The sequence below is a fragment of the Phragmites australis genome, chromosome 22 (assembly GCF_958298935.1).
Source record: "Phragmites australis chromosome 22, lpPhrAust1.1, whole genome shotgun sequence".
In the NCBI taxonomy this organism is placed as follows: Eukaryota; Viridiplantae; Streptophyta; class Magnoliopsida; order Poales; family Poaceae; genus Phragmites; species Phragmites australis.
In genome coordinates, this window is record NC_084942.1 from 14,058,876 (window position 1) to 14,084,532 (window position 25,657).

Consider the following 25,657-nt stretch of genomic DNA (forward strand, 5'->3'; position numbering starts at 1 on the left):
AAGGAGCATGCCACAAGCATGTGACATTTTTTTTATAAGAAGAAACTTTATTAACTCATATTATTATAACAAGATGATTACAACCAATATAAGCTGCTCTCAACCTCTGTATATAAATGATACACACATCCTAAAAACAAAATAAAACATTAAAAAAACTCTAAGAGACAATACATAGGTATCTCATGAGATTATTAAGTTTGAATCTATAGTTTAGAACCTGAGTTAAGGTTGGTGAAGAACCTGATTGTCTGCTCTAGTAGCTAGCACGCCGTAGACGTTATCTGTCGAGATTCTGACTGAAACAACACTTGATATGATCCCAAGTAATAAAGAATTGTACTTTTTTTACTTAATTCTTCACACGATCAGACAAATGGAGAAAGCCGTGATAGTTGGTGGCCTTTGGTACCTTTTCTTGAAACTTGAGGCCTGGCTTAATAAACCTTTGGAGCACAGACATTGTAGAAGCGATGTACACCCACCTTAACGCTGTGCAAGGTTCTAGCCACTGGAGATGCGAAGGCTGATCGATACACACTGTTTGGTGCACATGGCATCTAGAGGTTAGTTTATCCAATGCTGCTACTCCAGCGATGGAAACCGTGGAACTACCATTATTAGCCGTGGCAACGTGCTGCTGCTCCAAGTCTCCTGACACCACTTGCATTATCCGCAGCAGGTCCACCGAGAACCTGCCAAGGAGCCATAAAGACAATTAGAGGAACGAAACTGAGCTGGTACGGGACCAAACCAAACACACTCCCTCATATCATCTTCTTCACCTGCCCAACGCCGGTGTGGGGAGGGTTTATTCCCCGTTGGCTCCTCGGATGGGATCCAGGCTGGATACGCACCCGCATACATGTTCAATAAGATACATATGCTTGCATTGAAAGTCTAAATCCTCTAATATATCTTAAGTACATGTTAAGATGCACATGTATATGTGTGGTATGAGATATGAATCTAGTGTATAAGTTATGTACGTCGTGTTGTACTTTTAACTTAAAAAAATATTGATGTAAGAAAATAAATTTTATAGGATTCTATTTAAAAATATCTAGGTAAAATTCTATCTAAGTTAGCAAATATATATTATTATAAGGTAGAGAAATTTTTATAAGATCATGTTTTATAAAATTTATTTAGGTGTTAGGGGCGCAGCACTAAAATCCACACTCGCGCAGCATGGAACTGGCAGCACTTGAAACGCTACGCCCACGAGGTAAATTCCGAGCGGTTCACACGTGGCCCCGTCTGAATGGTTGCTAGAGACTGGGCCCGCGCACCGCAGCGGAATGTTACTACGATGTGTGTACGTTTCGCAGGTGCGCGCACAGAAATAAACTGCTCGCATTTAATCACTTCATCTAACGCCGCCGATTAATTGCCCCCCTCGCTCGCCGGCGTGAAACGGGCTCCCGCACCGCACTGCACCGCACTGTTTGCCTACTGACATGTGGGTCATCCCTGTTGCGGGCCCGACGATCAGAGAGGGTACTCAAGGTACGGTAGAGCTGCCCGGTGGCTGTAGCAATTAGTGTAGGGGTCCCGAGCCGTTGCTATGCTCTCCTCTGTGCTCGTCTCTTGTTCCCCTCTTCTCCTAAATCTAGCGCTAGCAGATGGTTTCTAAAGAGCGGGGAGCAAAAAATATACAAGAGGGGAAGAAAAAGCTGCGCTGCCGACGCGATTGCTCCCGCGAGACGCGAGCGCGCTGCATTCGCCGCTGCGAGAGATCTTGCCGTGCTAACTCTCCTCCCCGCTGCATTGGGTGCCTCCGGGGAGGAGAACCGGCTCCAATCGGCTCTCGTTTGCGCTTTAATCAGAGCGGTGGCGATTCGTTTGTTTGTTGGTGGTTTCCGCCGGTTATGCTCCCGCGTTTGTGAGCAGGGATTTACTGAGCTGGGAGCGGATCCCTCTTGGCGTTTGCCGGTTTGCCGCTCCCCTCTGCTGCGTCCAAGTAGGGTGGTGCGGTGTGGTGAGTGGTGAGAGCTCTTCTTGGCTTTCACTTAGTCGGTGTGTATAGACAGTTTGGCTTAGCTTAATATTGTTCCAGGTGCTGTTTTTCTTTGGGCATAGTGTATCACGGGAACGCACTTTCTTTCCGGTGAAAAGGGCCTTCAGATTCTGCTCCTGCAAAGGTATAGAACACTTTATATCTTTCATCTTATTGGCTTGCTTTATGCAGGGATGATGTGTTGCCTTTTCTTCTGCCGCCCCTTTCTGAGAATGTTGGCATTAAAATTGCTGAAATAGGTGCACCTTGTGGAGTTAATGTTGTCGTCGTTGTAATCAGTTTATTCCAGTGTGGTGGTATTAGTTAAATTAAATTGCGTTAGGCAAGAAACTGCGTTCTATCTAAAGATATACCATGTTCTATTGCTCATAACGCTTGGTCAATTGGCGATTCATCCATTCGACTCCATTGTGCTGGGCTCATAGTTATCATGGCGTCGATATGTCGTCGCCATATTGATGTTATGGCGGCGTGGCAGTGAATTGCTCCTTGCCACAGCGCCGGCGTGTATGGCATCCGCCATATCGGCGGGTGGTGTCGCTGTGGCGCCGATAAGGCGTCTTTTGGTGTCCTTTTTGGTGTGGCGAGCGCCATCCCGGTTTAGTCGAGGGGATGAGAAGGGGAGGACCGGAGGAGAGCTCGAGTGCGTCACAGACCAAGAGGCATTAGTTCTACCTGGCCTAGTCTGAGTTGGTGAGTCATGGGTCGCCGCCGTTGCCGCCGAGACCGAGAGCCGTCCGCCACCCGTGCTTGGTGCTCCTCGCCGTCTGCCGCCCCTGCTCAGATCCGTGCACCGCGGCGCCACCCCTGTTCGGATCCGTCCACCACTCCGCTTGCACGTGCTCTTCTCCGTTCGCTTGCTTGAGATCCGTCCACCTGCCTGAGATCTCGCCGTGCGCTGCCGTTGCCCTGTCCACCCCTGCACAACCCCTTTTGAGCTCAATAAGTGGTCTCTCTCTGCCTCTCTTAGTCTCTTCTCTATCGGTCTCTCTTCTCAACTGGCATTGCTACTTCAACTGTACTAGTAAGTATAGCAGGTCAGCAGTAAGTTACTTGAACTAGTACTCGTGTGCTCCTCCTCAGCTCTGGCAGATACTTGTGTGAATCTGCAACTTGTGTGATCTGCTCTAGTACTCTTCTGCTAGCCTGCTACCGCTGCTGGTACTTGGTGCCAAAGCTTGGCTCTGCTCACTGCTCTGTGCTCTCATACATGAATGTTGGCTAAGTGCTAAGCGCTAGGGCCTACTTTATCTGATCTGAAATAGTGTTCTGTGTTCATTACTGCATGATTGCATTACAATTTACAAGTAGACCACTTTGTCACTGATTTGACTGTTATGGAATGGAACATATCAGTGTTAGCACAACATGACAGCACTCACAGTAGTATAGCACAGCACCAAGTATACCACATAATCTGTTACAATTTACATTGCTATTTTGATTTCCTAATATCCCTAGACTATAACTTTTGAGCTACATTTACATTGACATTTGCCAATATAATTTCCTAATATCCTAGACTATAATGTGTGTATTCGACATGCCGATATGTGTATGGCGTCGCACGCCACACGCTATGGCGCTATAAAGTTGTGAAGGTGGTGGTTCTCTGCGCCTTGCCACGCCACCGTAACAACCATGGCTGGGCTAATTCACCAGGAGACGCTGGACTAAGGGTGGTGGTATTGAGGTGGAGTTCTTGGGCATGACCTCAAACACCATGCTCTCAGCAGCCTAGACATGCAGCCAAATAGTTAGGGAGAACAAAGAGGATTTATTGAACTGTTTCGATTTATATTTTCATGGTGAGCTGGGGCCGAATATTTGGTTTATGGTGAATGATTTAAATATGTTTCTGGGTGAGAATATCTAAGATTGTCCCAGTTTTTATGCATCCAATTCAATGATGCTCTTCGACAAGAAGTAGATTTGAAGTAGGTGGCTGTAGACTTTCTGGTGCTGCTCACCCATGAACACTTGAGCTTCTTGTGACCGCTGTTGTGTTCTTTGGTTTTTCCCCAGACACCCGATCAGCAAATGCGCACCAACTCACACTGTGTTAACTCTTCCTCCATCTTATATGTGTTCTTTATATTCTTCTTTTTTGTCAATATTGATTTATAAAGACTACAAATTTTCCATGTATATCTGTAGGCACAAACACTTCGTTGAGATGATGTGGTGATCTTTACTCTCAGTTGATCCTCCTCAGTGTGATACTTCAAGATGGAGCAAATTTCAGTGAGTTACTTCCTGCCGTTTATATCCGTTTTCAATCCCAATGGTTTCAATATCAGTATGTTGTGTGCAGAAGTGTTCTTTTTTCTCAACAGACAAAACTGAAGCACTGAGAAATCTATTTTATTTTTTTCGTTAAATTGCATAGATTGGGAATCGATACAAAGAGTGCAGACCACGAAGAAGTAGCAACTGTCAAACTAAAATATTTGTTGGGAAGGATGTAATGAAAGAACTAGAGCAAAGGCGTTCATCGCCCAGTGTGATTGCAAAACTGATGGGAATTGATGTATTGCCACCTTCTAATTTAGTCCATAGTCGGCGCCAAGAATTTAAGGATGTCTTTGAAGTGTCAGAGGAGCCACCAGAGGCTGTCATAAAAGAGAGGTCCCATCATTTCCCTAAAGGTTTGCCAAACTTGAAACGTAGCGCGCTAAGATTAAAAAAATTGATGCCATCAAAGACTCTCTATAGAGATGATGCTCATGATTGCAATGTGGAGTGCACATATGGCATGGATCGTTTGAACTCGGTGGAAATAAATAATCCTTTGTTTGAGAAGCGCCCTCACGACATGAACTATTCTCCAAATTATCAGTATGAGAACGGCGCAGCAAGAGCTTGCAGGAGGTACCCCGTGGGTTTTGCTAGTTCCTCACTCAGTGATTTCAGAATTTTATCGAGAGGAAAGAATGCAGATTTCAACAGCATTGTTGTTTTGGAGCCAAGCTTGGTAAATGGCCATGATCCAGAAAACGTTTTTTCCATTCCATACCTTTCTCCTGTTAATAAGAACTGCAGGAGAGGCACAGAACATAAGCAATCAGAGTTTCTTGGGACGGAGAATGGAAGAGTTCTGCAACATCTTTTTGATACTGAAGATGTTAATGTGCCTGGAATTGGAAGGGAAGGAGACCTGAGTAGTGTTTCAACTGATCCACTGGTAAAAGAACAAGAAGCATCATTCCATCAATTCAGCACGATTTATGCGAGTTGTTCTGGATCATCTCAGAAGTACTCTAGTGGTAATGGTAACTTCAGGCAAAGCAACAGGTCATCATCAAATAGCTCGCCGTGGAAAATACGCAGGCAATATGAAGAATCTGCTGTTGGTTCAAAAACTCTTGCAGAAATGTTTGCTTTATCTGATTCCGAAAAACTGAAGCTAAATTCAGACTCACATACTCAGATTCGATGCGATAAATTTGACCAGGACATTGGTCATAGCAAGGATGGATGCTTTATAGTTTTACCAAAGCATGCACCTCCATTGTCTCTCCGAAGCTCAATGGTCAGCACTTCTGTCTTGGAAGGGCTCCCTCAGGGAAGAAATAATCCAAATACTGCCAATTGTTACAGCAATGGTAAGTTTGGTGTCGATTCTTTCCGGGATAAACCAAGACTGCTGAAGCAAATTGGCAACACCAGGGAAGATAACTCGAAGAATGTTCACGGTTTCAAACATGTTATTGCCGACAACTTCTCATCTCCGGACTGCTTAAATGAGAAAGTATTGTTCACAACAGATGAGGACTTAGTGCAACAACCTGCTGAATCTGAACCTTCAGCATTTGACTTGCAGTCATCTAGGAAAGAAAAGGTATATGTCCTTGCATCCATGAATTTGAAGAACCAAAAAGAAAGGGAGTGAACCTGGGGATAGTTTACACATACACTCACTAAATTATGTATCATGTTCCATCCAGATCTTTTTCCAACTTGTCAGAATTAAAGATTTTCTGACATTACTATTAGAAATTAAAATCATCTACTATAAACTGACACAAAAACCTTGCACTGTTCTATCAGTGGATGTGCCTCAGTTACTGCTCTAGTAGTCTGCTCTTAATTTTCATTCGTGATAATTTTTTAATGCTAGTAAGCTTTGATGGTTTGCTCTTTTCTCAAACAGACGTGTACTATTCAAGTGTACTAGTGCCTTTTTTTAATGTTGGTTGGTAATGCTTATTCACGAGAACATGTGCAGTTCTGATCCATTGATATGTTTGGAATCTTAAGCATAAAAGATAACCTGTTTTAGGTCTTAATTCACTGTTTATTGTATTCATGTGAAGTTTGCGTTGTAGAATTCATCCAACCGTTTCTCGGTGTGTTTTAGGTGACAAGATTGCCTTCCCACTGTCATGACTATGAGTCAATATCCCTGTCGGATCATGCTGATGGAACAAAGTCTTTTAAAGGCTTGAAAGAGGTTGAACAACCAAGCCCAGTGTCCATTCTTGAGCCTCCAACTGATGAAGATAGTTGTTGTTCTGGATATTTCAAGTATGATCAGCAAGACATGGCTAGTAAGTGAGAAGAACTTAACCTTTTCCAGTAAAACAAAGGAAAAGGCTGCACTGCAGCCACATGTACTTTTAAGGTTTTTGTAGACGATGACCTACAGTTCAAATATATTGAACTATTGAACTGAGGACAAGTAATTTCTAAATCAAGTTTAATAATTACAATTTGCACCTTACTCAGGCATCGTAGTTAATTAGCATATTTAAATAGTGTTCCTTTAAAATACTAATTTAGAAAGTTGCGCTAAAGTCTAACATTCTTAAAGCAAGTTTGAGAGTCTGCTAAAATTGGAGAGTACAGTTGTGTGACAAAATTCCTCAAACAAATCTATCTTAAGATATTTCCAGCTTCATGATTTTCTTAATTTAAGCTTCTCTTTTCCTTGGATGTAGAGAAAAGAAGAAATGACCATCAACTTCATGATGAGCCTGAAGTTTTCATGTCAAGTGATGATGAGGACCATTCATCTTACCAGTCTTTGGAAGCATTTCAGGTTGAGGAAGACAGGGACTTCTCATATCTCCTTGACATACTAATATGCTCCGGTATCATAGTTGCTGACTGGCAGCTCTTATGCAAATCATGGTACTCACCTGGTTGCCCTGTTGGCCCTCATGTCTTTGATAGGCTTGAGAGGAAGTACAACAAAATTGCCACATGGGCTAAGCCTGAGAGGAGGCTTCTGTTTGACCTTGTGAATTCTATTCTCTCTGAGGTCCTTGCACCATGCATCGATCTGCACCCATGGGTGCAGTCTAGAAGGCATTGCGGGTCTCTTTGGGGGCCTGAAGGGCCTGTTGAGAAGGTTTGGCAGACGATTGTCAGGCAGCAGCAAGAGTTTGTCATAGGGCATTCTGATGAGATGGTTCTTGATCCAAACTGGCCAGATGTAGGTGATGACATCAATATGGTTGGAAAGCAGATAGTCAGGATGTTACTTGGCGATCTCTTGGAAGAAGTCATAGCGGAGTTCCTCTCAGGTTTGATAGTTTCATTTGGACCCATCTGAGAACTTCACAATGGTAACAGAGTTGGGGTTTTCCCAGATTATGCTGGAAGCCTGTAACGGCCTTGGAAGTGCACATATGCTGCATTTTTATTCTGGTTTATAATAGGAGCTATGTATCATATTGTTGTTACACTGGAGTGCATAATATACTGGCTAAACACTTTTGCAGGTATGTCTGGAGTAACTGAAGATGTATGTACTATCCAATACTTTGATGTATGTAGTAATCTAGAAATGTGAGTTTCCAGAATACCCAATGCTTGTTATCCAGATTTCAGGATGTTAGCGAATATTTAGGACCCTGTAGTTGCTATGTGCAGCACATATTAGAGTATGCTAACATCTAAAGACTTCAAAACATTTGGCATGTAATCGCCAGATGCAGAGTATTGAAACATGGGGTGAAGAGGTGTGGATCTGAATATATTGCCCATTTTGTTTCTCATATCTAGAGCCCAAGAAAGTATTGTTTGGTCTCATGATTTATGGACTACAAAGACAACTGAGAATATTTTTTTTTCTTATTTGGAGGTTGGAATAGAACATCAAATTGCTCGTGGTAATTAACTTTCAGACCTAATGTTATAGCTAGGTATGTCTAGCATCTTCCGCACAGATGTGTCTTCTCTAATTTGCTCTTTGGTCTAAGAGTTATTTGTTAACGGTGTTCTGATATGAAGCATTGATCACCCGTTTCTTCAATTATATACATATGAACAATGAAAGGTTGTCTGTGTTGTTTAGCCCATTTTCTCAAAATTACTATGTGCTGTTCCTTACGATTGTGAATAACATGTTCCTTACGATTCTGATCACTCCTGCAGCTGCAGGCCTGCTCTGTTACTGCTTGAATGTTGCTTTCTCATAGCCATGTGGGTATGAACTTCCCAGCTGTCGCAAGACTCACAGTGAACATAAACGATCTTGTAAGAAAGCTATTTTCAGTTCCTCTCCCAGTTATGCCATCTATAGGCATGAACTTCAATTTTACATTAAAAAAACGTGACCCTTGCATTCTTGAACTGTGTGCTAAGGCTAGAAACAGATTGTAAAGAAAACCAGAATTTAGGAAATGGTTTGCAGTTATTTATATGATTGAGCAGAACCTGGATCAAACCAGCACAATGTGTACAAATAATGCACACACAACATTAACTAAATATTCGTACAGATTACGAGAGCACTTATGTATTACTATTTACGCTCTACGTCCCAGGAGGCAACAAATTCATCTCAATTTTTTTCTGTACAGATTTAGACCAAACAATTGAGATTGCACATGTTTGTTTGACGACAATTGGGTTCCAACTTCTCAGTAAGGAATCACTCAAAATAAACACTCCCCATTCTAACACAGACCCAATCAATTGCATGTGGTGCGAATGTAGATAGTTCTAACGGTAATGCTTGGATCCGTGCGTCCGGATTTTGCTCAACGGTTTGGGACTCGACAACCCCACTCTCACGTGGATAGATAGACCCAAACAACTCCGTTGGCAGCCCCAGCTACATCCGTGTCTTTTCAATCCACCTCCATGACTACTCAGCTCCTCTGTTCCATGGCCGATGGCTTTCCATGGGGGATTATTCCGATATACAAACTTTCTACATGCATGCATGTAGGCCTGCTTTGGCGAAAACGACGTTGTTTGGCTGTTTACCGGTCAGCAGTCACAGAGTCGACGGAGTCGACGGACATGCATGCATGCCACGACATCCACTCAAGTCGACGGAGTCATTGTTCCCTAGTCGTCACGCGGCAGTCGTCGGTCACCGCGGCGTGTCAAGATAGTCAGGGGCGGATTCAGGGCCCGGCGACCCTGGGTGCCTGTCCGGGCTCCTGCACAACGACGGCAAGAGGCTAGTTGATGTGATGATGTTTACCGAAGATAGATAAGCTGAACAACCTATAACTTCGCTCAGACTCTGTCGAATTGCTGGATCCACCACTGAAGATAGTAGTCAGCTTGTGAACACGTGGTTACGGTCGATATCTTATGTAGTCCTTTTTTTTTTACTTCTGCGTGCGAGGGTTGGTGTCGCAGACTCGCAGTGGACGTTATAGTTAATTATTATGACTTCAGTGGCATGGCATGCATGTAGACAATTGCTCTGGGGTCTTTGTCCCCCACAGTTCCACCACCCGTCGTCCGTCGTGAGCCGGTGTCCTGATTAATAATTTAGTCAACAATATGTCATCCACGTACCAATCGATTCCAAGCGGGCGCGAAGAGGCTCCCGTGTACGTCGGGGCAGCGAAAAAATCAAACTAGGCGACGGCCTCTTGCAGTTGCTGACACAGACCGCACACGGTAAGGTCGAGTGTCTATACATATATATAGGTGCGTGCTGTTCTACCTTACTACTTGTGCATGTACAATAGCATACCAAAGCACTCCCAGCACAGTGCCATAATAAGCTATACGTGATGGTGTTTTCCTTTTCTCCAGCCAGAAGTAACCTTCTGCTTGTACTTGCGGCCATCGTGATTGCGCTGCTGCTCAAGATGCCTCGCTCTTATGGGTTGCTTCCTCTGGAACATCCTTCGTCAGTGAGTATATTCTATCCTTCAAAATTTAGTAGAAATTAGTAATGCTTGTGGAACGGCTGCACCTACAGACCTACTGTGCCCACAAATCTGATGAACTAATTAATAAAGTGATATCGATCGCTTCGTACCTACTGGTCCGGCCGTGGTCACCTATTAAGCTGTGTATATATATTTGTGAATTTACTTGTGGGTGCTCGTTAATTACCGGTTATTACAAATTTTAATATTATTCTTGTCATCTAACGGATCCTGCTCATTATTGCAGTGCGTAAGAACCGATCCGGATAATCCAGTTTGTAGGCCGCCTCCATGAAATGTGATATATGTATATACTACAACGGCTTACCTCACATATATGGAACTCACAGTACAAGGGAACACTTCATGTATCTCGAGACATCCTCTTCATGTGCCCTCGACACGTTGTATATATCTATCTATTGTATTGTCTCCTCGAAAATACAAGAGCCGTTTAAAATACAAAAAGTTTACATTTTATACTCATGTTTCAGAATAGTGGGGCTTGACTAGTCAATCCCTGATAAGACTAACGACTCGTTATATCCAGTTTTTATTCAAACTATGACAATGAATACTACACTACAACAAGAGGCTATGCTGAATGTCCCATCGGCATACTGTAGCATAAAACGGTCAGTGTAAAGCTTGTCACACATTGTTTTACTAGTGAGACCGTCTGTTACTACCGACGGTTACAACCATCTATAATAATCTATTATGACATACAGTCTGACCCGAAGCGAAACTAAAAACAAGATTTTATTAAATTAAAATATTAAAAAAATATTTAATATATAATTTGTAAAGATAATATTATGTGTATTAAAAAATTGTCTTCAATAAACACTTAAAATATATAAAAACAACACTCACCTCAAACACTTTCTAAAGATCATCTAAAATAATTTCTTCTAACATTTCTAGATACGAAGTCATTGATGATGGTTTCAATATCAATTTCATCTATCAATTTCTTTTTAATACATAAAGTTGTCAAACCATTTAATATTTTTTGAGACATTGTGGACCTCAAATAGTTCTTCAATAATTTTAACTTTGAAAAGCATCTTTCAGTTGACGTCACAGTCACAAGCACAATAAATAAGATTTAATAAGTAATAGAAATATTAGGATAACAATCTGTTTCCTTGATATATAAAAAATCTCCATAAAAAATATTAGTCTATCTAGCAAAGTAAGTTGCATAGTCCTTAACTCAGACTATATTAGGTCATTTAACTCAACATCATATGAACCATCTAAAGAGAAACTATTTGCAAATTTAACGTAACAATCTTTCAGTTCAATATCATCCGATGACTTCAAGGTTGTCAAGCCCAATAGAACCTAAATATACTTTTGAATGCTTAGAGTTCTTCAAATCCATTTTTCAATGAAGTGTTTCCATATCAACCATAATCAAATGTCAAAGCCTACATGCACCACTCACTCATGCACGATATGGGAGGGGCTCCCTGGATTTTGAGGGCCCGGGGCGGCCGCCCAGCTTGCCCCCCCCCCCTCTCCTCCAAGGCTGGCCCTGCATACGATTTTTGTTTACAAACAAGTCTGTCTGTGATGTGTGCTTATAACGGACCGCTTTTGTTTACCAACCGTCTGTGATAATATTTGAACTTTCCCTGTACTTGCCGAAATTGAACTCCCATTGAAATAGAAGGTGGCGGCTCTTTTTTCTCTACTAGAAATCTACATGCAAATAATCAAAGTAGATTAAGAACACAACACGGACGCTTATGATGATCTTCACTATATCATAAAAGTTACAACGTAAGAAAATAACAATGAATCAGCAACTCTTCCCGTGAGTCAACAATGAATCTAGGATAAAAGTTATCTCAGACTGCTCCAACCGTATGGCTTATTCTAGACAGCTCTTAATGTGAACCGTCTCATATAATATAATTCATCAGAGACAAAACGTCTGATATGAGTGTTTTTGTTGTAGTGCGTTGTGCCCTCTGCATGCAACTTCATTCGGTTTGATCTATTGCCCTGGATGGCTTGATCAATTGTTGAGCAACACGTAATGTGAGAGGAAAGGAAATCATTTAAATATTATATTGTATGCCTTTGAATCGTTTGATATGTTGCCCTGGATGTCTGGATCAATTGTTGAGCAACACATAATAGGAGAGGAAAGGAAATCAGATATTATATTGCCTTTAAATCTCTTGGGTTCCTATATCTCCGTGGGATAATAGAATAGTTTTGGAACAAAAGATCTAAGTCGTCGTGAGATTGGTCCACCTGATGGATGGTTAGATCTGCTTAACCCATGCATTCACATGGCTTGACATATATGTCTTTTATAATTTTTAATGTTAATAGTCGAACTACTAAACTATTATATATATATATATATATATATATATATATATATATATATATATATCATCCTAGATGTAGAATAACTATTCTACACTCTATTCTACACCTAGACCAAGAAGACAACCGGCCCAACACCCAGCGCGCGCCACTGCGACCGCTTGACTTGTGCACCGCGCACACCACTATGACTGCGCCTGCTCACCCGTTCGCCTGCGTGCACCACGTGCCCTCGCTAACTCGCTCGCCTCGTACACCGCACACCCCCCATGCCTGCATCACATGCCCCCGCTCGCTCCGTGCGCCGCACACCACACGCCTACTCGCCTAGCCTAAAACAAGCATCTCTCTCTTCTCTTTCCTCTCTCTGTGGTGAGCTCTGAGCTCCTTTAGGAGGGAGGAAAAGAGACTCAGTAGAGGTCCAAGGATTGGAAGAGAAGGAGAGAGTGAGAAATAAATGAGATTGCCAGTAGTGTCAGTAGTTGTCGTAGTTGCTAGTAATACAAACAATTTGTTCAGTAGGTTGTGTAGTAGGTGTCAGTAGTTATTTAGTAGTTGTTCAGTAGCTAGCTCAGCAGTTGTTCAGTAGTTGTTCAGTAGTTATTCAGTATTTGTTCAGGAGTTCAGTAGTTGTTCAGTAGTTATTCAGTAGTGTTCAGTAGTGTCAGTAGTTTTTGTTCAGTAGTGTCAGTAGTTTTTAATAGTTGTTCGGTAGTTCCAAATCATAATAAAAATTGTTCAGTAGTGTTAGTAAATTTTGTTCAGTAGTTATTGTTCAGTAGTGCCAGTAAATATAAACAATAGTAACATCAATTTATCATCAGCTTTTCTGCATTTTGTCAGTTCCCTTATCAGTCATTGCATCCTGGAAGAAAATCAAGTCTCTTGGGGGCAACCAACCAGATGCTTGTTAAGGCTCTTCGCAACTCCACAAAGCTTGAAAGCCATCAACCGCTCAAACGTTTTCTACTGCAACAAGTGAAACATTCTTCTCGCAGGATCAACAAAATTTTTATGTTGCTCCTTTTTTGTGATCTCTCTTCAGATATGTCAGTGATGAATCAAATTATGTTGAGGAAGGCCGAGGGGGGTGGGGCAAGGGCGGGGGAGGGGTTGGCGTGAAGGGGTGGCGTGAGGAGGTGCGGTGGCTGGGGGCGGCACGGGGGAGGAGACAGCGCGAGGGGGGTAGCGGGAGGAGGCGCGACAACATAGGGCCAGGGGGCGGGGGCGGGGATTTGGCGTCGCCCCGAAGAGATTCACCAGAAAAGGGCGGCGGAGAGACGACAGCGGATGGAGTGCGCGTTGAGCAGGGTGGTGCCGACGGGGAGAGGGAGGTGCGCTGGGACGGGGAGGGGTGGGGGTCGAGCGCGAGGGTGAGGGGGCAAGCGCGTAAGGCGGGGGAGGGGTGCGGATCAGACACGTGAGTTTATATAGAGGGGGTCATATATATGCGCTATATATATATATATCCTATTTAACTACCAGCGCGCTAAATAGTATATTCAATGTGCGGTCACACGCCTCCCCTCCGATCCAGCTGGCACTGTCCGACCCAATTGGTCCACCCGTCCACGCGACCGTTGTAGGAGTCGGACGACCCACCACAACCGACCATGGACAAATTACATTCCATCACATCACGAAACAAAAACCGGAACTTTGAACCCAACTCACAGGAATTTGTATTGGAACTACGAGGAAATAGAGGTAGAAATCCACAGTAGGGCTAACCGGAAGTTGGTATCTCTACTACTTAAAAAATATGTAGTGTTTCTCGAACCAGGCAGGATGCCCTGCATCTCCACGTCCTGCCCACGACCTGGCAGGTAGTCCACTTCTCCCAAGTCCCCTTCCCCCATTTTTTGTTTCTCGATCTCCCTTTCTTTCTCCTCCTGCACCTGCACAGCGCTGCCCTGCCCATCTCCTTCTCCTTCCCGTCCCGTCGCCTTCTCCTCCCCGTCCTCCTCCCACGCGCTCTTCCCTCTCCCGCCCCCATTCCCGCCCAACGCCTCCTTCACCACCTCCTTCCTCTTTGCCGCGCCCCCCTCCGCGCGCCCCGCCTCCCGTCTCTCCTTCATCCTCCTCCCCGACCCACTCACCGCTGCCGCCGCTGTCGCAACGGATGCGAGCGTGATGGGGGCTATTCGGTGGTCGGGTGCGACGATGAAGATGGTGGCAAGCACGCCGGCTCACCACGCATTGCGAAAGATGGCGGATTCGATCGGATCCACCGAGATCAGGGAGGAGGCGGGCTCCCTATGCGACGGTGGCTCACGAGAGCGGAAGGTGACACGGCGGACGATGCGGGGTCGCCAGATCGGATGAGGTCGACGTGGTGGCATCAGCCACCATCATGACCGACCCGGACCTCGCCCACCACACCTACATCGGCCCCATGACGCCGCGGCTCGTCGAGTGCATCATCGCCTCCAAGCGTCCCAATGCCCTGCTCCCCACCATGGGCGGACAGACTGCGCTCAACCTCGCCATCTCACTCGCCGACTCGGGCGCGCTCGACTGCCTCGGGGTGAGCCTCATCGGGGCCTCCTTGCCCGCCAACCGCCAGCTATTCAAGCAGGCCATGGACCGCATCGGGCTCAAGACATCGCCCTCCGGCATCGGCACCACGCTCGAGGAGTGCCTCGCCATCGCAGATGACATCAGGGAGTTCCCACTCATCGTCCGCCTGGCCTTCACGCTCGGCGGCACTAGCGGAGGCATCGCCTACAACAGGGCCATGTTCGAGGACATCTGCAGGCCAGGCCTCGTCGCGTCGCACACGCAGCAGGTGCTCGTGGAGAAGTCCCTGCTCGGGTGGAAGGAGTACGAGATGGAGGTCATAAGTGACATGGCCGACAACGAGGTCAGGGCCTTCGTCGCGCGGGGGGTGGGGTGGGGGGGGGGGGGGAGGCCAGCTCCACCTGCAAGCTTGGGCGGCCTCGTCCACTGACGCGGATCATCAAGATTCGGCCGGAGGAGGAGTAGCCAGCGGCAGGGACACAAAGGAGTCGCCTGAGGCGGCAGCGGCTTCGACGGTGTCCGTGGCTGCGGTGACGTAGTGGACTGGGTAGAAGTCGAGGGTGCACGAAGGTGGCCTTGGGCTGACGCCGCCGCCTGCGTCGGTCATGGTCGATGTGGTGCTGGGGCCAGCGCCATGCATGTTGACCCGTGGGTGACGGAGAGGAGTCAACAATGTTATTGTGTGCAATTTTTTTGCTCTCGTTACAATGCATGTGCACGTTACTAATATCTCTAACATGAATTCATCTTCTACGCAATCATTTTGGATCCATTGTCTAACAGGAAACGAATATTTGACTAACAGGAAATTAGCAATTGACTAATAGGAAATTTATATTTCACCAACAAGAAATTGATATTGAGCTAACAGGAAACAAATATTTGAATAACATGAAATTAATACTTGACCAACAGGAAATTAATACTTGATACATAGATGCACTGGTGAGCACTGAGAACAACAATCATTTTACTTCTTAACATCATAATAACAACGATATATTAATTGACACAATGTTCACAAAAGTGCGCATTTCATCAAAAGAACATCCAGTACCACATATTTAACAAAATTACTACTTCCTAGCACAATATGCATCGTTGCTATTACCCCCTTCGACGACGCTTAGGCTTGGGGACGTCGTTGGAGGAGCAAGACGAAATGTTTAACAAACTTTTTGATCAGTAAAACCGGAATAACTTCACCAAAATGACGTAAACGAAACCAATCTTAGCACACCATAAATATGTCATATGAAAACCGAAAATGTTCCAAACAAATACGGTAAATAACATCATCCTTGTTAACCTTTTCAAACAGAAGGGAAAACCTTCGCTACTATAAAAACTATTTTTAGAGGCGGGTGGTAACACATTTACAGAGACGTTTAGCCACCCGTATCTGGTCGAAGACATGTGGAAATGGACGATTTCCACAGACGCAAAAGAAATCGCCTGTGAAAATCGATTATCACAAGCGGAACCGCCTGTGTTAATTTTCATTTCCACAGGTGGTTTCTTAAGCGGACCGCCTGTGATATCGGTCCTCGAATCGATATTTTTTGGTCTGAAAAAAAGCGATTTTTTTTGCCTGACCAGGCACCCTCTGTCACACCCGGATTTAAAGGAACAAAATCAGATGCATTCCATATGTATGCTAGGATCAGTTTCATCATACATGCGGTGATATATCAGTGATATATAGTTCTATATCAAACAAAAATTACTTTATTGAAATAAATACCAGAGTTTACAAGACAGCAGCGGAAGAACACAAGAGGACTTCTATGGATCTTCTGGGCACACCACAGGCAGTCGACTAGGGGCAACGTGACCTAGGACGCTTTTCTCCAATCAACAGTCTTCAGCTTCCTTGATCTCCTTGTAATTTTCTTCAACTGAGCAACATTTATTATTGGAAATAGCAAGTGTGACTACATATCATACTCTGCAAGTATGGGAAAGCATGACATGGAGAGCCAAGAAATGGTTAGACACTGATTTACTGCACTAAGCAACCTTAAACTATAACTCCAACAACAGGCATCCTAATTACTACGTGTGAAGACACAACTTAAACAAGATGAACAGCTCATCAAATTCCATCTGACTACCAAACTCACCAAATATTACATATCCGGCTACCAAAACTCACCAGGTAATCCTGTTACCTGGCTACCCGACCAACCATACCAAAACCCTGATCCCATCTAATCAAGAAGAAGTCCAAATCGCTCTTGACCGTGAGAATGGCTGATCGATCAATTTTATACTCTACAAAGTTTGCCCATCTTTCCCCACAGGTCGTGATTTTATCACCCGCATTACCAGGTGACAGTCTCCATGTTGCCGTGCTGATCAAGCATTTACACACTTCCTATGGTGTGCTGTCAGGAGATCACTACAAGGTCTTTACAATGCTCCCGCCGACCCGCAAGCACCCATTGAGATTTCACCGCTAACAGTGATTCCAACATTGCAGAAGTCCCCTCTTGTGCCACTCAACTGACCAATGGTGCTCACAGAACCGGAGGGGTGACTAATTAATTGGCCAGGCCGTACCCATATAGGCCTCGTGGATGGTTGCGGTTTAGCTTAGTTACAGGCTTCAAGAACCGGTGATTACCATACTTTAGGTATGACACATACTTTAGTTCTTATTAGCACACTTTAGGTGATTAACGTCAAATACTTTATGTGTTTTAAAAGTTACTCAAATTGGAACGGCCCAATCTGAACTCATCAGATTGCAGACCCCTGCCAATACCACGTCCATGATAAAAGGTGAGTTTGATGACATATAATTTCATTTTGTGAAATGCTTGTAGCAATTTCCTTTTTTTTAGTTTAGATTTAGATGCTTGTAGCAAATGTAATTTTGTTTTTACACTCCAAGTGGTGTACATGTAAAATAGTCCTGCAACATCATACCACTTGACAATACAACTGGTGGGCATACTCCATTTAGGGATGTAACAAATACGATGGCTTCAGGTAGCATCCAAATCCTATTCCTAGAAAAAAGTGTGCAGCTACTGTGCATATATGCTAATGACTCTTATATATATTTAAGGGGGTTTCAACATTAAAGATGAGATCAGAACCACGTTGTCTTGGTTTTATGATGTTAGACTGATAGTATTGATTAACATGTAATTTTGTGAGTTTTTATTAGAACACTTTAGGGGGTTTAAAATTACTTTAGGTGATTACCATACTTTAGGTACGGCACATACTTTAGTTTTTATTAGCATACTTTAGGTGGTTTAAAAGTTACTCAAATTGGAATGGCCCAATCTGAACTCACCGAGTTGCAGATCCCTGCCAATACCACGTCCATGATAAAAGGTGAGTTTGATGACATATAATTTCATTTTATTGTGAAATATGCTTGTAGAAATTTCCTTTTTTAGTTTAGATTTAGATGCTTGTAGCAAATGTAATTTCGTTTTTATACTTTAGGTGGTGTACATGTAACTCAGTCATGCAACATTATACCACTTGACAATGCAACTGGTGGGCATACCCTATTTAGGGACGTAACAAATACGATGGCTTCAAGTAGCGTTCAAATCCTATTCCTAGAAAAATGTGCAGCTACCGTGCATATTGCTAATGACTCTTATATATATTTAAGGGGGTTTCAACATTAAAGATAAGGTCACAACGACGTTATCCAGTTCGCAGCAACCATGTTCAGATCGGATAGAACTTAGGCGTTGAAGGGCAATGGTAAGGCATGCCCAATTATCCGATCAGAAGAAAGAGGAAAGACATATAAAGCAACGTGAATATCGCAAACGGAAAAGAGCTGAGGCAGCCGGTGTTGATCAGCGACTCCCTTTTCCCTCCTTTTGCCCTGGTACAATAATGTCATGATTTTGTGTTGCGTATTTTATGATACTGAGCATTAATAATTTAATCAGTTCAAAATATATATTGTTATCACAGAATCCACCTTGTATTATGAGTATATTTTTGTACATGCTATCACATAATCCACTTTTCATATGTATAATTGAATTTTTAATGTGTACATTCTCATTGCTTGTAGGCATTGAGAATAATGATGATGATTGGCTTCATAGGAATGATGCATACATGGATGCTCCATCTAGCAATCAATCAAATAGCTATCAGGCAAATGTAGAACATATTCAATACCAACCCTGTGTGACCGATTCACCTAGTAAGCTATTTCAAGCTCACTATTTGTATATGACATGCATAAGTGACTTTGGCCTCATGTTTTTCTTTATGGCCAAATGAAACACATGCGTCATGAACACACCTGAGGGCACTAGAACAGAAGCTACATTGCAACATGGGCATCCCTCAACAGGGCCCGTTGATGATGGATCTGATTCTGATATATGGGAACCTGATGATCCACAATCTAACCTGGATGATAATCAATCATTTCTTTATGCCTTCTTTTTCTCAGGTTATGAAACCGTTGTATATATTTTGTCGGTTTATGTCTCATAGTGGTGTTTTGAATAATAAAATAAACAGAACATGTGGATACCGACAATGTCATACCCGATGATTATGTTGATGAAGAAGGAAGGCTCTTTGCTGGACTAGGTATAACAATGATTGTGTTTATTAATTGACTATAAGTATATATTGGTGTATGTCACATGTTGTTTGATGATTGTTAATTGACCTTCATATTTTTTATGTCCAGATGTTGAGTTTTCATCATACAAAGTAACTAGTGCAGAAGTTGGTGTTGGTAAACAATTCCATGATCCTTATGACCACATTTACAAAAATCTGCCAAAGAATCATCATGTATTGAGGGAGGTGGCAAACTGCGATTATTTTCAAGCCAAGTGGTTCCAATTTGAGGGCGTTGCATTCTGTTGTAGGAAGGGCAAGGTCAATATCTGTACTCCAGATGTCCCGGATGAGTTGCGTTGGTTGTTCACAAGCCTTGCTGATCATGATGCAAAATATTGCAGAGAACACATACGGTATTTCAACTCTCACTTCTCCATGACAAGTCTTGGGGTTACTCTTGATCATCAATACAGAACAGCAACAGGCACTGGTATATACACTTTTCGTGTACATAGACAATTATATCACAAACTAGATCAGCTTGTCCCCGATGGTAAGGGACCACGACATATGCAGCTTTACTTCTATGATACGGATGAAACTATGGCTCATAGAGTTAAGAGGTCTCCAGAACTTGATATAAATCTCATTCGGAAAATTCTACATATACTTGAGAACAATCCATACGTGCAGACTTTTAAGAGTGTTGGTGTTGTCCCTAACCTTGATGAGTATAGGATTGAACTAAACACAGATATTTCATTGAACCAGAGAAGGTACAATGCTCCCACAGCTTCACATGTGGTTGCAATATGGATGGAAGGGAATGATCCACAAAATTGTTTCGATCGAAGTGTTATTGTTTATGGGAGAACAGATCGACCATGATATTTTGGCATATCATGGGTGCTACGATCCATTGTCTAATCCTTTGTTTCACCATTGTGGAGAAATAGGATGGCAACGATATATGCCATACGAAGTGCCTGATATAGTGGCTGAGCCACGCAACAAGGATGACGATGATGATGTTAACCACGATGAGGATGGTTAGCTTTCCACATCTCAGAGAAAATAATAACCTATCATGCTTCAATGTTGTGCTTGCATTCATTGACTTTATTATGTTTTTTGTTTACATTTTAGGTGGAGATCATGTTAGTGTGTCTACCAAATATCTTAGTGCAAGGGAGTACTATTGTTTCAAGTTGTAGATCAGGCCTGGGGTTTTTAATATATTGTTATATGGTCAACGGCTTTTACAATAGTGGGTATGGAGTCTATGAGGCTCGATTGGTACTCCAAACAAGAAAACCAAGTGCTTATACGAGCAGACCTTTATCAGGTAATCTATGTCCCACTACTATTTGATGGTTAGTTCACTAGATTATATGATGGTTAGTTTTGTAATATTATTTCTTTTGACTAAATAGCTTATAGTTTTTCATTATGCATGAAAGCAATTGCATCAAGTTTTGACTTGGTTTAATTAATGATTAATCGAATCAGTTTGTGTCTTGCATGGGATTATTGACACTATTGCGGCTGGTGAGGCACGTGCTTCGGAGGCTGGTTTGAGAATTGTTTGCCCGTGAACTTTTCCTGGAGGTGATCGAGATGTGCAGGCTAGATTCCTTGATGCAATGACTTTAGTGCAGCGATATGGGATGCCTGATTATTTTGTCATGATGACCTGTAACCCCTATTGGGAGGAGATAAAAAGTCAGCTCCTTCTGGGTCAGACACCTCAAGACATGCCAGAACTTGTTGCAAGAGTATATAGGGCGAAGCTATGGGATATGCATGACTTTCTGATAAAAAAGAAACACTTCGGTGGGGTTGCATCATATGCCCATGTTACAGAGTTTCGGAAGCAGGGTTTGCCACATGAGCACTTCTTATTGATTATGGCACCTAAAAGTCGGTTAAGCAGCCTAGATGATTATGAAAAGGTTATATCAGTAGAGATTCCTGACAAAGAGAAGTACCCTGTCTTGCATGCTCTGGTCATCAAGCACATGTTGCATGGACCCTGTGGTGCTCTCAACACAAAGTGCCCTTGCATGATAAACGGACAATGTCGTTTTCGTTATCCTCGACGGTTTGTCTAGCCACACAGCAAGGAAAAGACTCATACCCTATATATAGGAGAAGGGATGATGGCACCCGAGTACAAATCAGAGGTTCCAAATTGGATAAAAGATGGGTGGTCCCATTCAACCCCATACTGCTCATGCGTTACAACTGTCACATCAATGTTGAAATTCGCTCAAGCATCAAGGCAGTGAAGTACCTCTTCAAGTACATTTATAAAGGCAATGACCATGCATCCTTCTCAGTCGACCACACAGATAATAATGGTGCAGTAGTCAATGAGATTAAACAGTACAGGGATGCAAGGTTTATAACTCCTCCAGAGGCTGTGTACAAGATTTTTGGTTTTCCATTGTATGATGTCTATCCTTCAGTTTTGCAACTTCAGTTGCACTTGCCTAATATGCATATGGTCGCATACAAAGCTACTGCAAATCTGAATGATGTTGTCAATCAGGAGAAATCTAAAAGGTCAATGCTCACTAAGTATTTCCATATGAACCGTGTGTACCTTTTTGCATGGCAATTCTTATATAAAGAGTTCCCAGAACACTTCAGATGGCTCAAGTCTACCAAGAACTGGATCGAAAGAAAACAGAGGCCACATGTTGGAAGAATTATTTACGCAAACCCTGCTAAAGGGGAGAGGTACTACTTGCGGGTGCTCTTGAACCATGTGAGAGGAGCAACCTCATATGAGAACCTTCAAACTGTATGGGGGGTTACGTACTCCACCTTTAGAGAAACTTGTGAGATTATAGGGCTTGTGGAGACTGATAAATCCCTTGATGATTGCTTGATTGAGTCTGCGACCTTCCAGATGTCGTGTGCTCTAAGAAGGTTATTTGCAACAATTATGGTGTTCTACGAGGTGACCAATATCCGTGCTTTGTGGGATAAGCATTTTGAGTCAATGTCTAAAGATTATCGTCGTGCCCACACCAATGCTGCAACTATTGAGAAAATGATTCTAAGAGATATTAGGAATGTGGTACATTCGATGGGGAAGGACATTAGGAGCTTTGGCCTTCCAGAATTGGATGAAACAGGTGATGTTCTCATTTTGTGTTATATGTGATGCCTTAATACTATATAATATCAAAATTTTATTTACTGTAGGTTCACTTAGATATAAGATAGTAGGAACTAATTGCATGTGAAGTTAATATCACAAACCGAAGATCTGTTAGAAAGAAAGCACTTTCACAAAACATTATTTAGGCATGGTTTGAATTCTCATTTATTCTATTATTTTCTTCTGTAGCATAGGTGCAAGTTGATATAATTATTTATTAGATGGAAGCATGTCTTTTTTTCCATATTTTATCGCTTTAATGTATGTTCATCTTAACATTTACAATCCCTTCCCTTTTTATTTGTCCCTATAACATGTCTGATTACCAGATTTGTGTGATTTTTAATCGAATACTATTTCAATTGTTTACCATATGAAATTAATGATTGTTGATCAATGCATGTTTCAATTATGTACTGACTGATCAATAAATGAGTTGAACTGATGTTACTTGTCTAATACATATGTGCCTTAGTTATACTTGACATATATTTTATTGGACATATTACTTCAATATTATAGCCATATTTGTGTGATGCATATATTATCTTACTATAATATTCTCATTTTTGCTAACGCTTTGGTTTGTTTGTTTCATTGCTGGATCAGACAATTGTTCTGGTGAAAATGCGAGAGAGGTCATCGAGGAGCAGTCGGTGGGCGTGGATCAAGAACATCTTAATATTATAAGTACTTTGAACATGGAGTAGCAGGTTGGATTTGATGAAATCATGGATCACGTGAATAACAAAAGGGGCAATGTTTTCTTTGTTGATGGTCCAGGATGCATGGGGAAGACTTATTTGTACAAGGCACTACTTGCTAGGGTGCACTCACTAGATCTCATAGTAATTGCAACTGCAACATCTAGTATAGCAGCATAGATCATGCCTGGTGGACGTACCACCCACTCGCGGTTCAAGATTCCCATTAAGCTTGTTGATGTTTGCATGTGTAATTTCACAAAGCAGAGTGGTACCGCGGAGTTGCTTCATAGGGCATCGTTGATAATCTGGGATGAAGTTGCCATGACAAAACGTCAAACTGTTGAGGCACTTGATAGGTCACTACAAGATATAATGGGATGTTCTTTGCTGTTCGGGGGAAAGGTTATGGTCTTTGGTGGATATTTTAGGCAGGTCCTTCCTGTGGTGCCACGTGGTACGAGAGCACAAATCACTGATGCTACACTGCAAAGATCATATCTATGGGAGAAGATAATTAAGATACACATCACCCGCAACATGAGGGCACAAACTGACCCCTAGTACTCTGAATACCTACTTAGAATTGGCAACGGCACCGAAGAGTCCATTGGTGACGACTATGTGCGCCTCCTTAATGACATTGTGATAAGTTACAACACCACCAAGCCAGATGAATCAGTTGATGAGCTCATTCAGAATGTGTTCCCATATCTTCATAACAATGCTACCTTAGCGACTTACATGAGCTCGCGTGCTATGCTGGTGACAAAGAATGAGCACGTGGATGAGCTGAATGCAAGGATGGTTGACAGGTTTCTAGGCAAAGAGAAGGTATACTACAGCTTTGACTCTGTCGATGATGATTCACACAACAACTACCCGCCCGACTTCCTAAACTCAATCAAACCAAATGGCTTGCCCCCCCCCCCCATGTGCTCAAGGTCAAAATCAACTGCCCAGTGATCCTACTCTGGAATCTCGATCCTCACAATGGCCTATGAATGGGACAAGGCTAATAGTCAGAGCTTTCCAACATAACGTGATTGATGCTGAGATTGTTGGTGGCCAACATCCTGGAAATAGGGTGTTTATACATAGGATCCCTTTGTCCCCCTCGGAAGACCTTTCGCTTCCTTTCAAGTTCAGGAGGAAATAGTTTCCAGTTCGGCTCAGCTTTGCAGTGACCATAAACAAAGCGCAGGGACAAACCATCTCTAATGTTGGTATTTATCTTCGTGAGCCTATGTTCTCACATGGCTAGCTTTACGTTGCATTGTCAAGGGGTGCGTCAAGGAAGACGACTTGGATTCTGACGAAGCCTAATGAAGAAATAGATCATTCTGGGAGAAGCACCAAAAACATTGTGTATAGAGATGTATTGGAGCGGTGATGCAACTTCCCCATTTGCAGTAAGTTTTGAGCGCTTCTAACGGTTTTTGCTCTTATTTCAGATATGTCGTTCAGTTATGATAATGTGGCATTGCAATTGGTGTTAAATGCCACTGTTCATTCCTATCATTAATCCATTTTCTCCTGCTTCGCGTGCAGCTATTTAATTTAACAGTTTGTTGGGCACTTACTGAACTTTGAGCCACATCCTTATGTATTATTCTGTTGAAAGTATAGTAACTTTCGAAATTAGGCTGGCACTTAGATGGTATATTTGTTTGGTGGAACAGTGAACTGTGCAGTTTTCATGTGGTACTATTCCTTATTTGAAAACAGGTGGTACTATTCCTTATTTGATATGTAATTATATTCTATAGTTTGCATGTCTATTTTAATTTAATCCACGCACCAATTAAGTCATTATATCTAATAATATATAATATATAGATTTATTAAACTATGAAGGTATGAGTTAAATCATGTCAATTTCCATCAACCAAAGATGTACCCATCGTACCTAAGACCCTCGGATCTTATAAACAACCAACACATCCAACAGTCTATATTCGTTTCACGCCGTATCATCGGATCTAATGGTGAGATTGGCCGGTAACGTCCTATGCATATTGATTTGCTTTGATTTTATCACACTAAAATTTTTACCCACACGCGTCCCCTCCCTACTGGCTCCCCTGATTTGTTTCCTTTTCTTCCCCTGATTTATTTCCTTTTCTTCCCACGTCGAATCCCCTAATCACACTTTCCTTTTCTTCCCTCGGCGTTGCATCTCGACGCCACCCTCCCTCCCCCG

General features: G+C 42.7%; 2 protein-coding genes and 1 long non-coding RNA gene across 7 annotated transcripts; all 3 read left to right on the forward strand.

Moving 5' to 3' along the window:
- The first annotated feature begins 1,591 nt into the window (after positions 1-1,591).
- Positions 1,592-8,755, forward strand: LOC133904948 (uncharacterized). 5 transcript variants are annotated; one of them, XR_009907533.1, is made up of 7 exons: positions 1,592-1,988; positions 2,060-2,144; positions 4,178-4,264; positions 4,410-5,861; positions 6,381-6,570; positions 6,961-7,813; positions 8,402-8,755. XR_009907533.1 is itself a non-coding variant. In XM_062346606.1 (6 exons), the coding sequence occupies exons 3-6, from the start codon at positions 4,250-4,252 to the stop codon at positions 7,575-7,577; spliced, it is 2,274 nt and encodes a 757-aa protein (XP_062202590.1). In that variant the 5' UTR covers positions 1,592-1,988; positions 2,060-2,144; positions 4,178-4,249; the 3' UTR covers positions 7,578-7,999. The 5 variants fall into 5 exon arrangements, 3 of the variants coding, with proteins under 3 accessions (XP_062202590.1, XP_062202592.1, XP_062202591.1); XR_009907534.1 differs by having other exon boundaries at positions 6,961-7,746; positions 8,402-8,754; XM_062346606.1 differs by lacking the exon at positions 8,402-8,755 and having other exon boundaries at positions 6,961-7,999.
- Positions 8,756-9,951: 1,196 nt separating this feature from the next.
- LOC133905251 (uncharacterized) lies at positions 9,952-10,593 on the forward strand. Its single transcript, XR_009907594.1, has 2 exons — positions 9,952-10,128; positions 10,394-10,593. It is a non-coding gene; the product is annotated as an uncharacterized LOC133905251 (long non-coding RNA).
- Positions 10,594-19,296: 8,703 nt separating this feature from the next.
- Positions 19,297-24,780, forward strand: LOC133904523 (uncharacterized). The gene is made up of 10 exons (XM_062346020.1): positions 19,297-19,459; positions 19,531-19,602; positions 19,706-19,899; positions 20,275-20,357; positions 21,856-22,724; positions 23,360-23,440; positions 23,534-23,598; positions 23,722-23,813; positions 24,039-24,288; positions 24,739-24,780. The coding sequence occupies exons 1-10, from the start codon at positions 19,297-19,299 to the stop codon at positions 24,778-24,780; spliced, it is 1,911 nt and encodes a 636-aa protein (XP_062202004.1).
- Positions 24,781-25,657: the final 877 nt, after the last annotated feature.

Excerpts from the sequence above, each read along its gene's own strand:
- LOC133904523 (XM_062346020.1), top strand. The coding sequence starts at position 19,297 with ATGAACACACCTGAGGGCACTAGAACAGAAGCTACATTGCAACATGGG. Across the intron at positions 19,603-19,705 it reads AAGGCTCTTTGCTGGACTAG|ATGTTGAGTTTTCATCATAC; the intron begins GTATAACAATGA and ends TTTTATGTCCAG. Across the intron at positions 23,814-24,038 it reads ACTGTTGAGGCACTTGATAG|AATTGGCAACGGCACCGAAG; the intron begins GTCACTACAAGA and ends ATACCTACTTAG.
- LOC133904948 (XM_062346606.1), top strand. Across the intron at positions 5,862-6,380 it reads AGTCATCTAGGAAAGAAAAG|GTGACAAGATTGCCTTCCCA; the intron begins GTATATGTCCTT and ends GGTGTGTTTTAG. Across the intron at positions 6,571-6,960 it reads TGATCAGCAAGACATGGCTA|AGAAAAGAAGAAATGACCAT; the intron begins GTAAGTGAGAAG and ends CCTTGGATGTAG.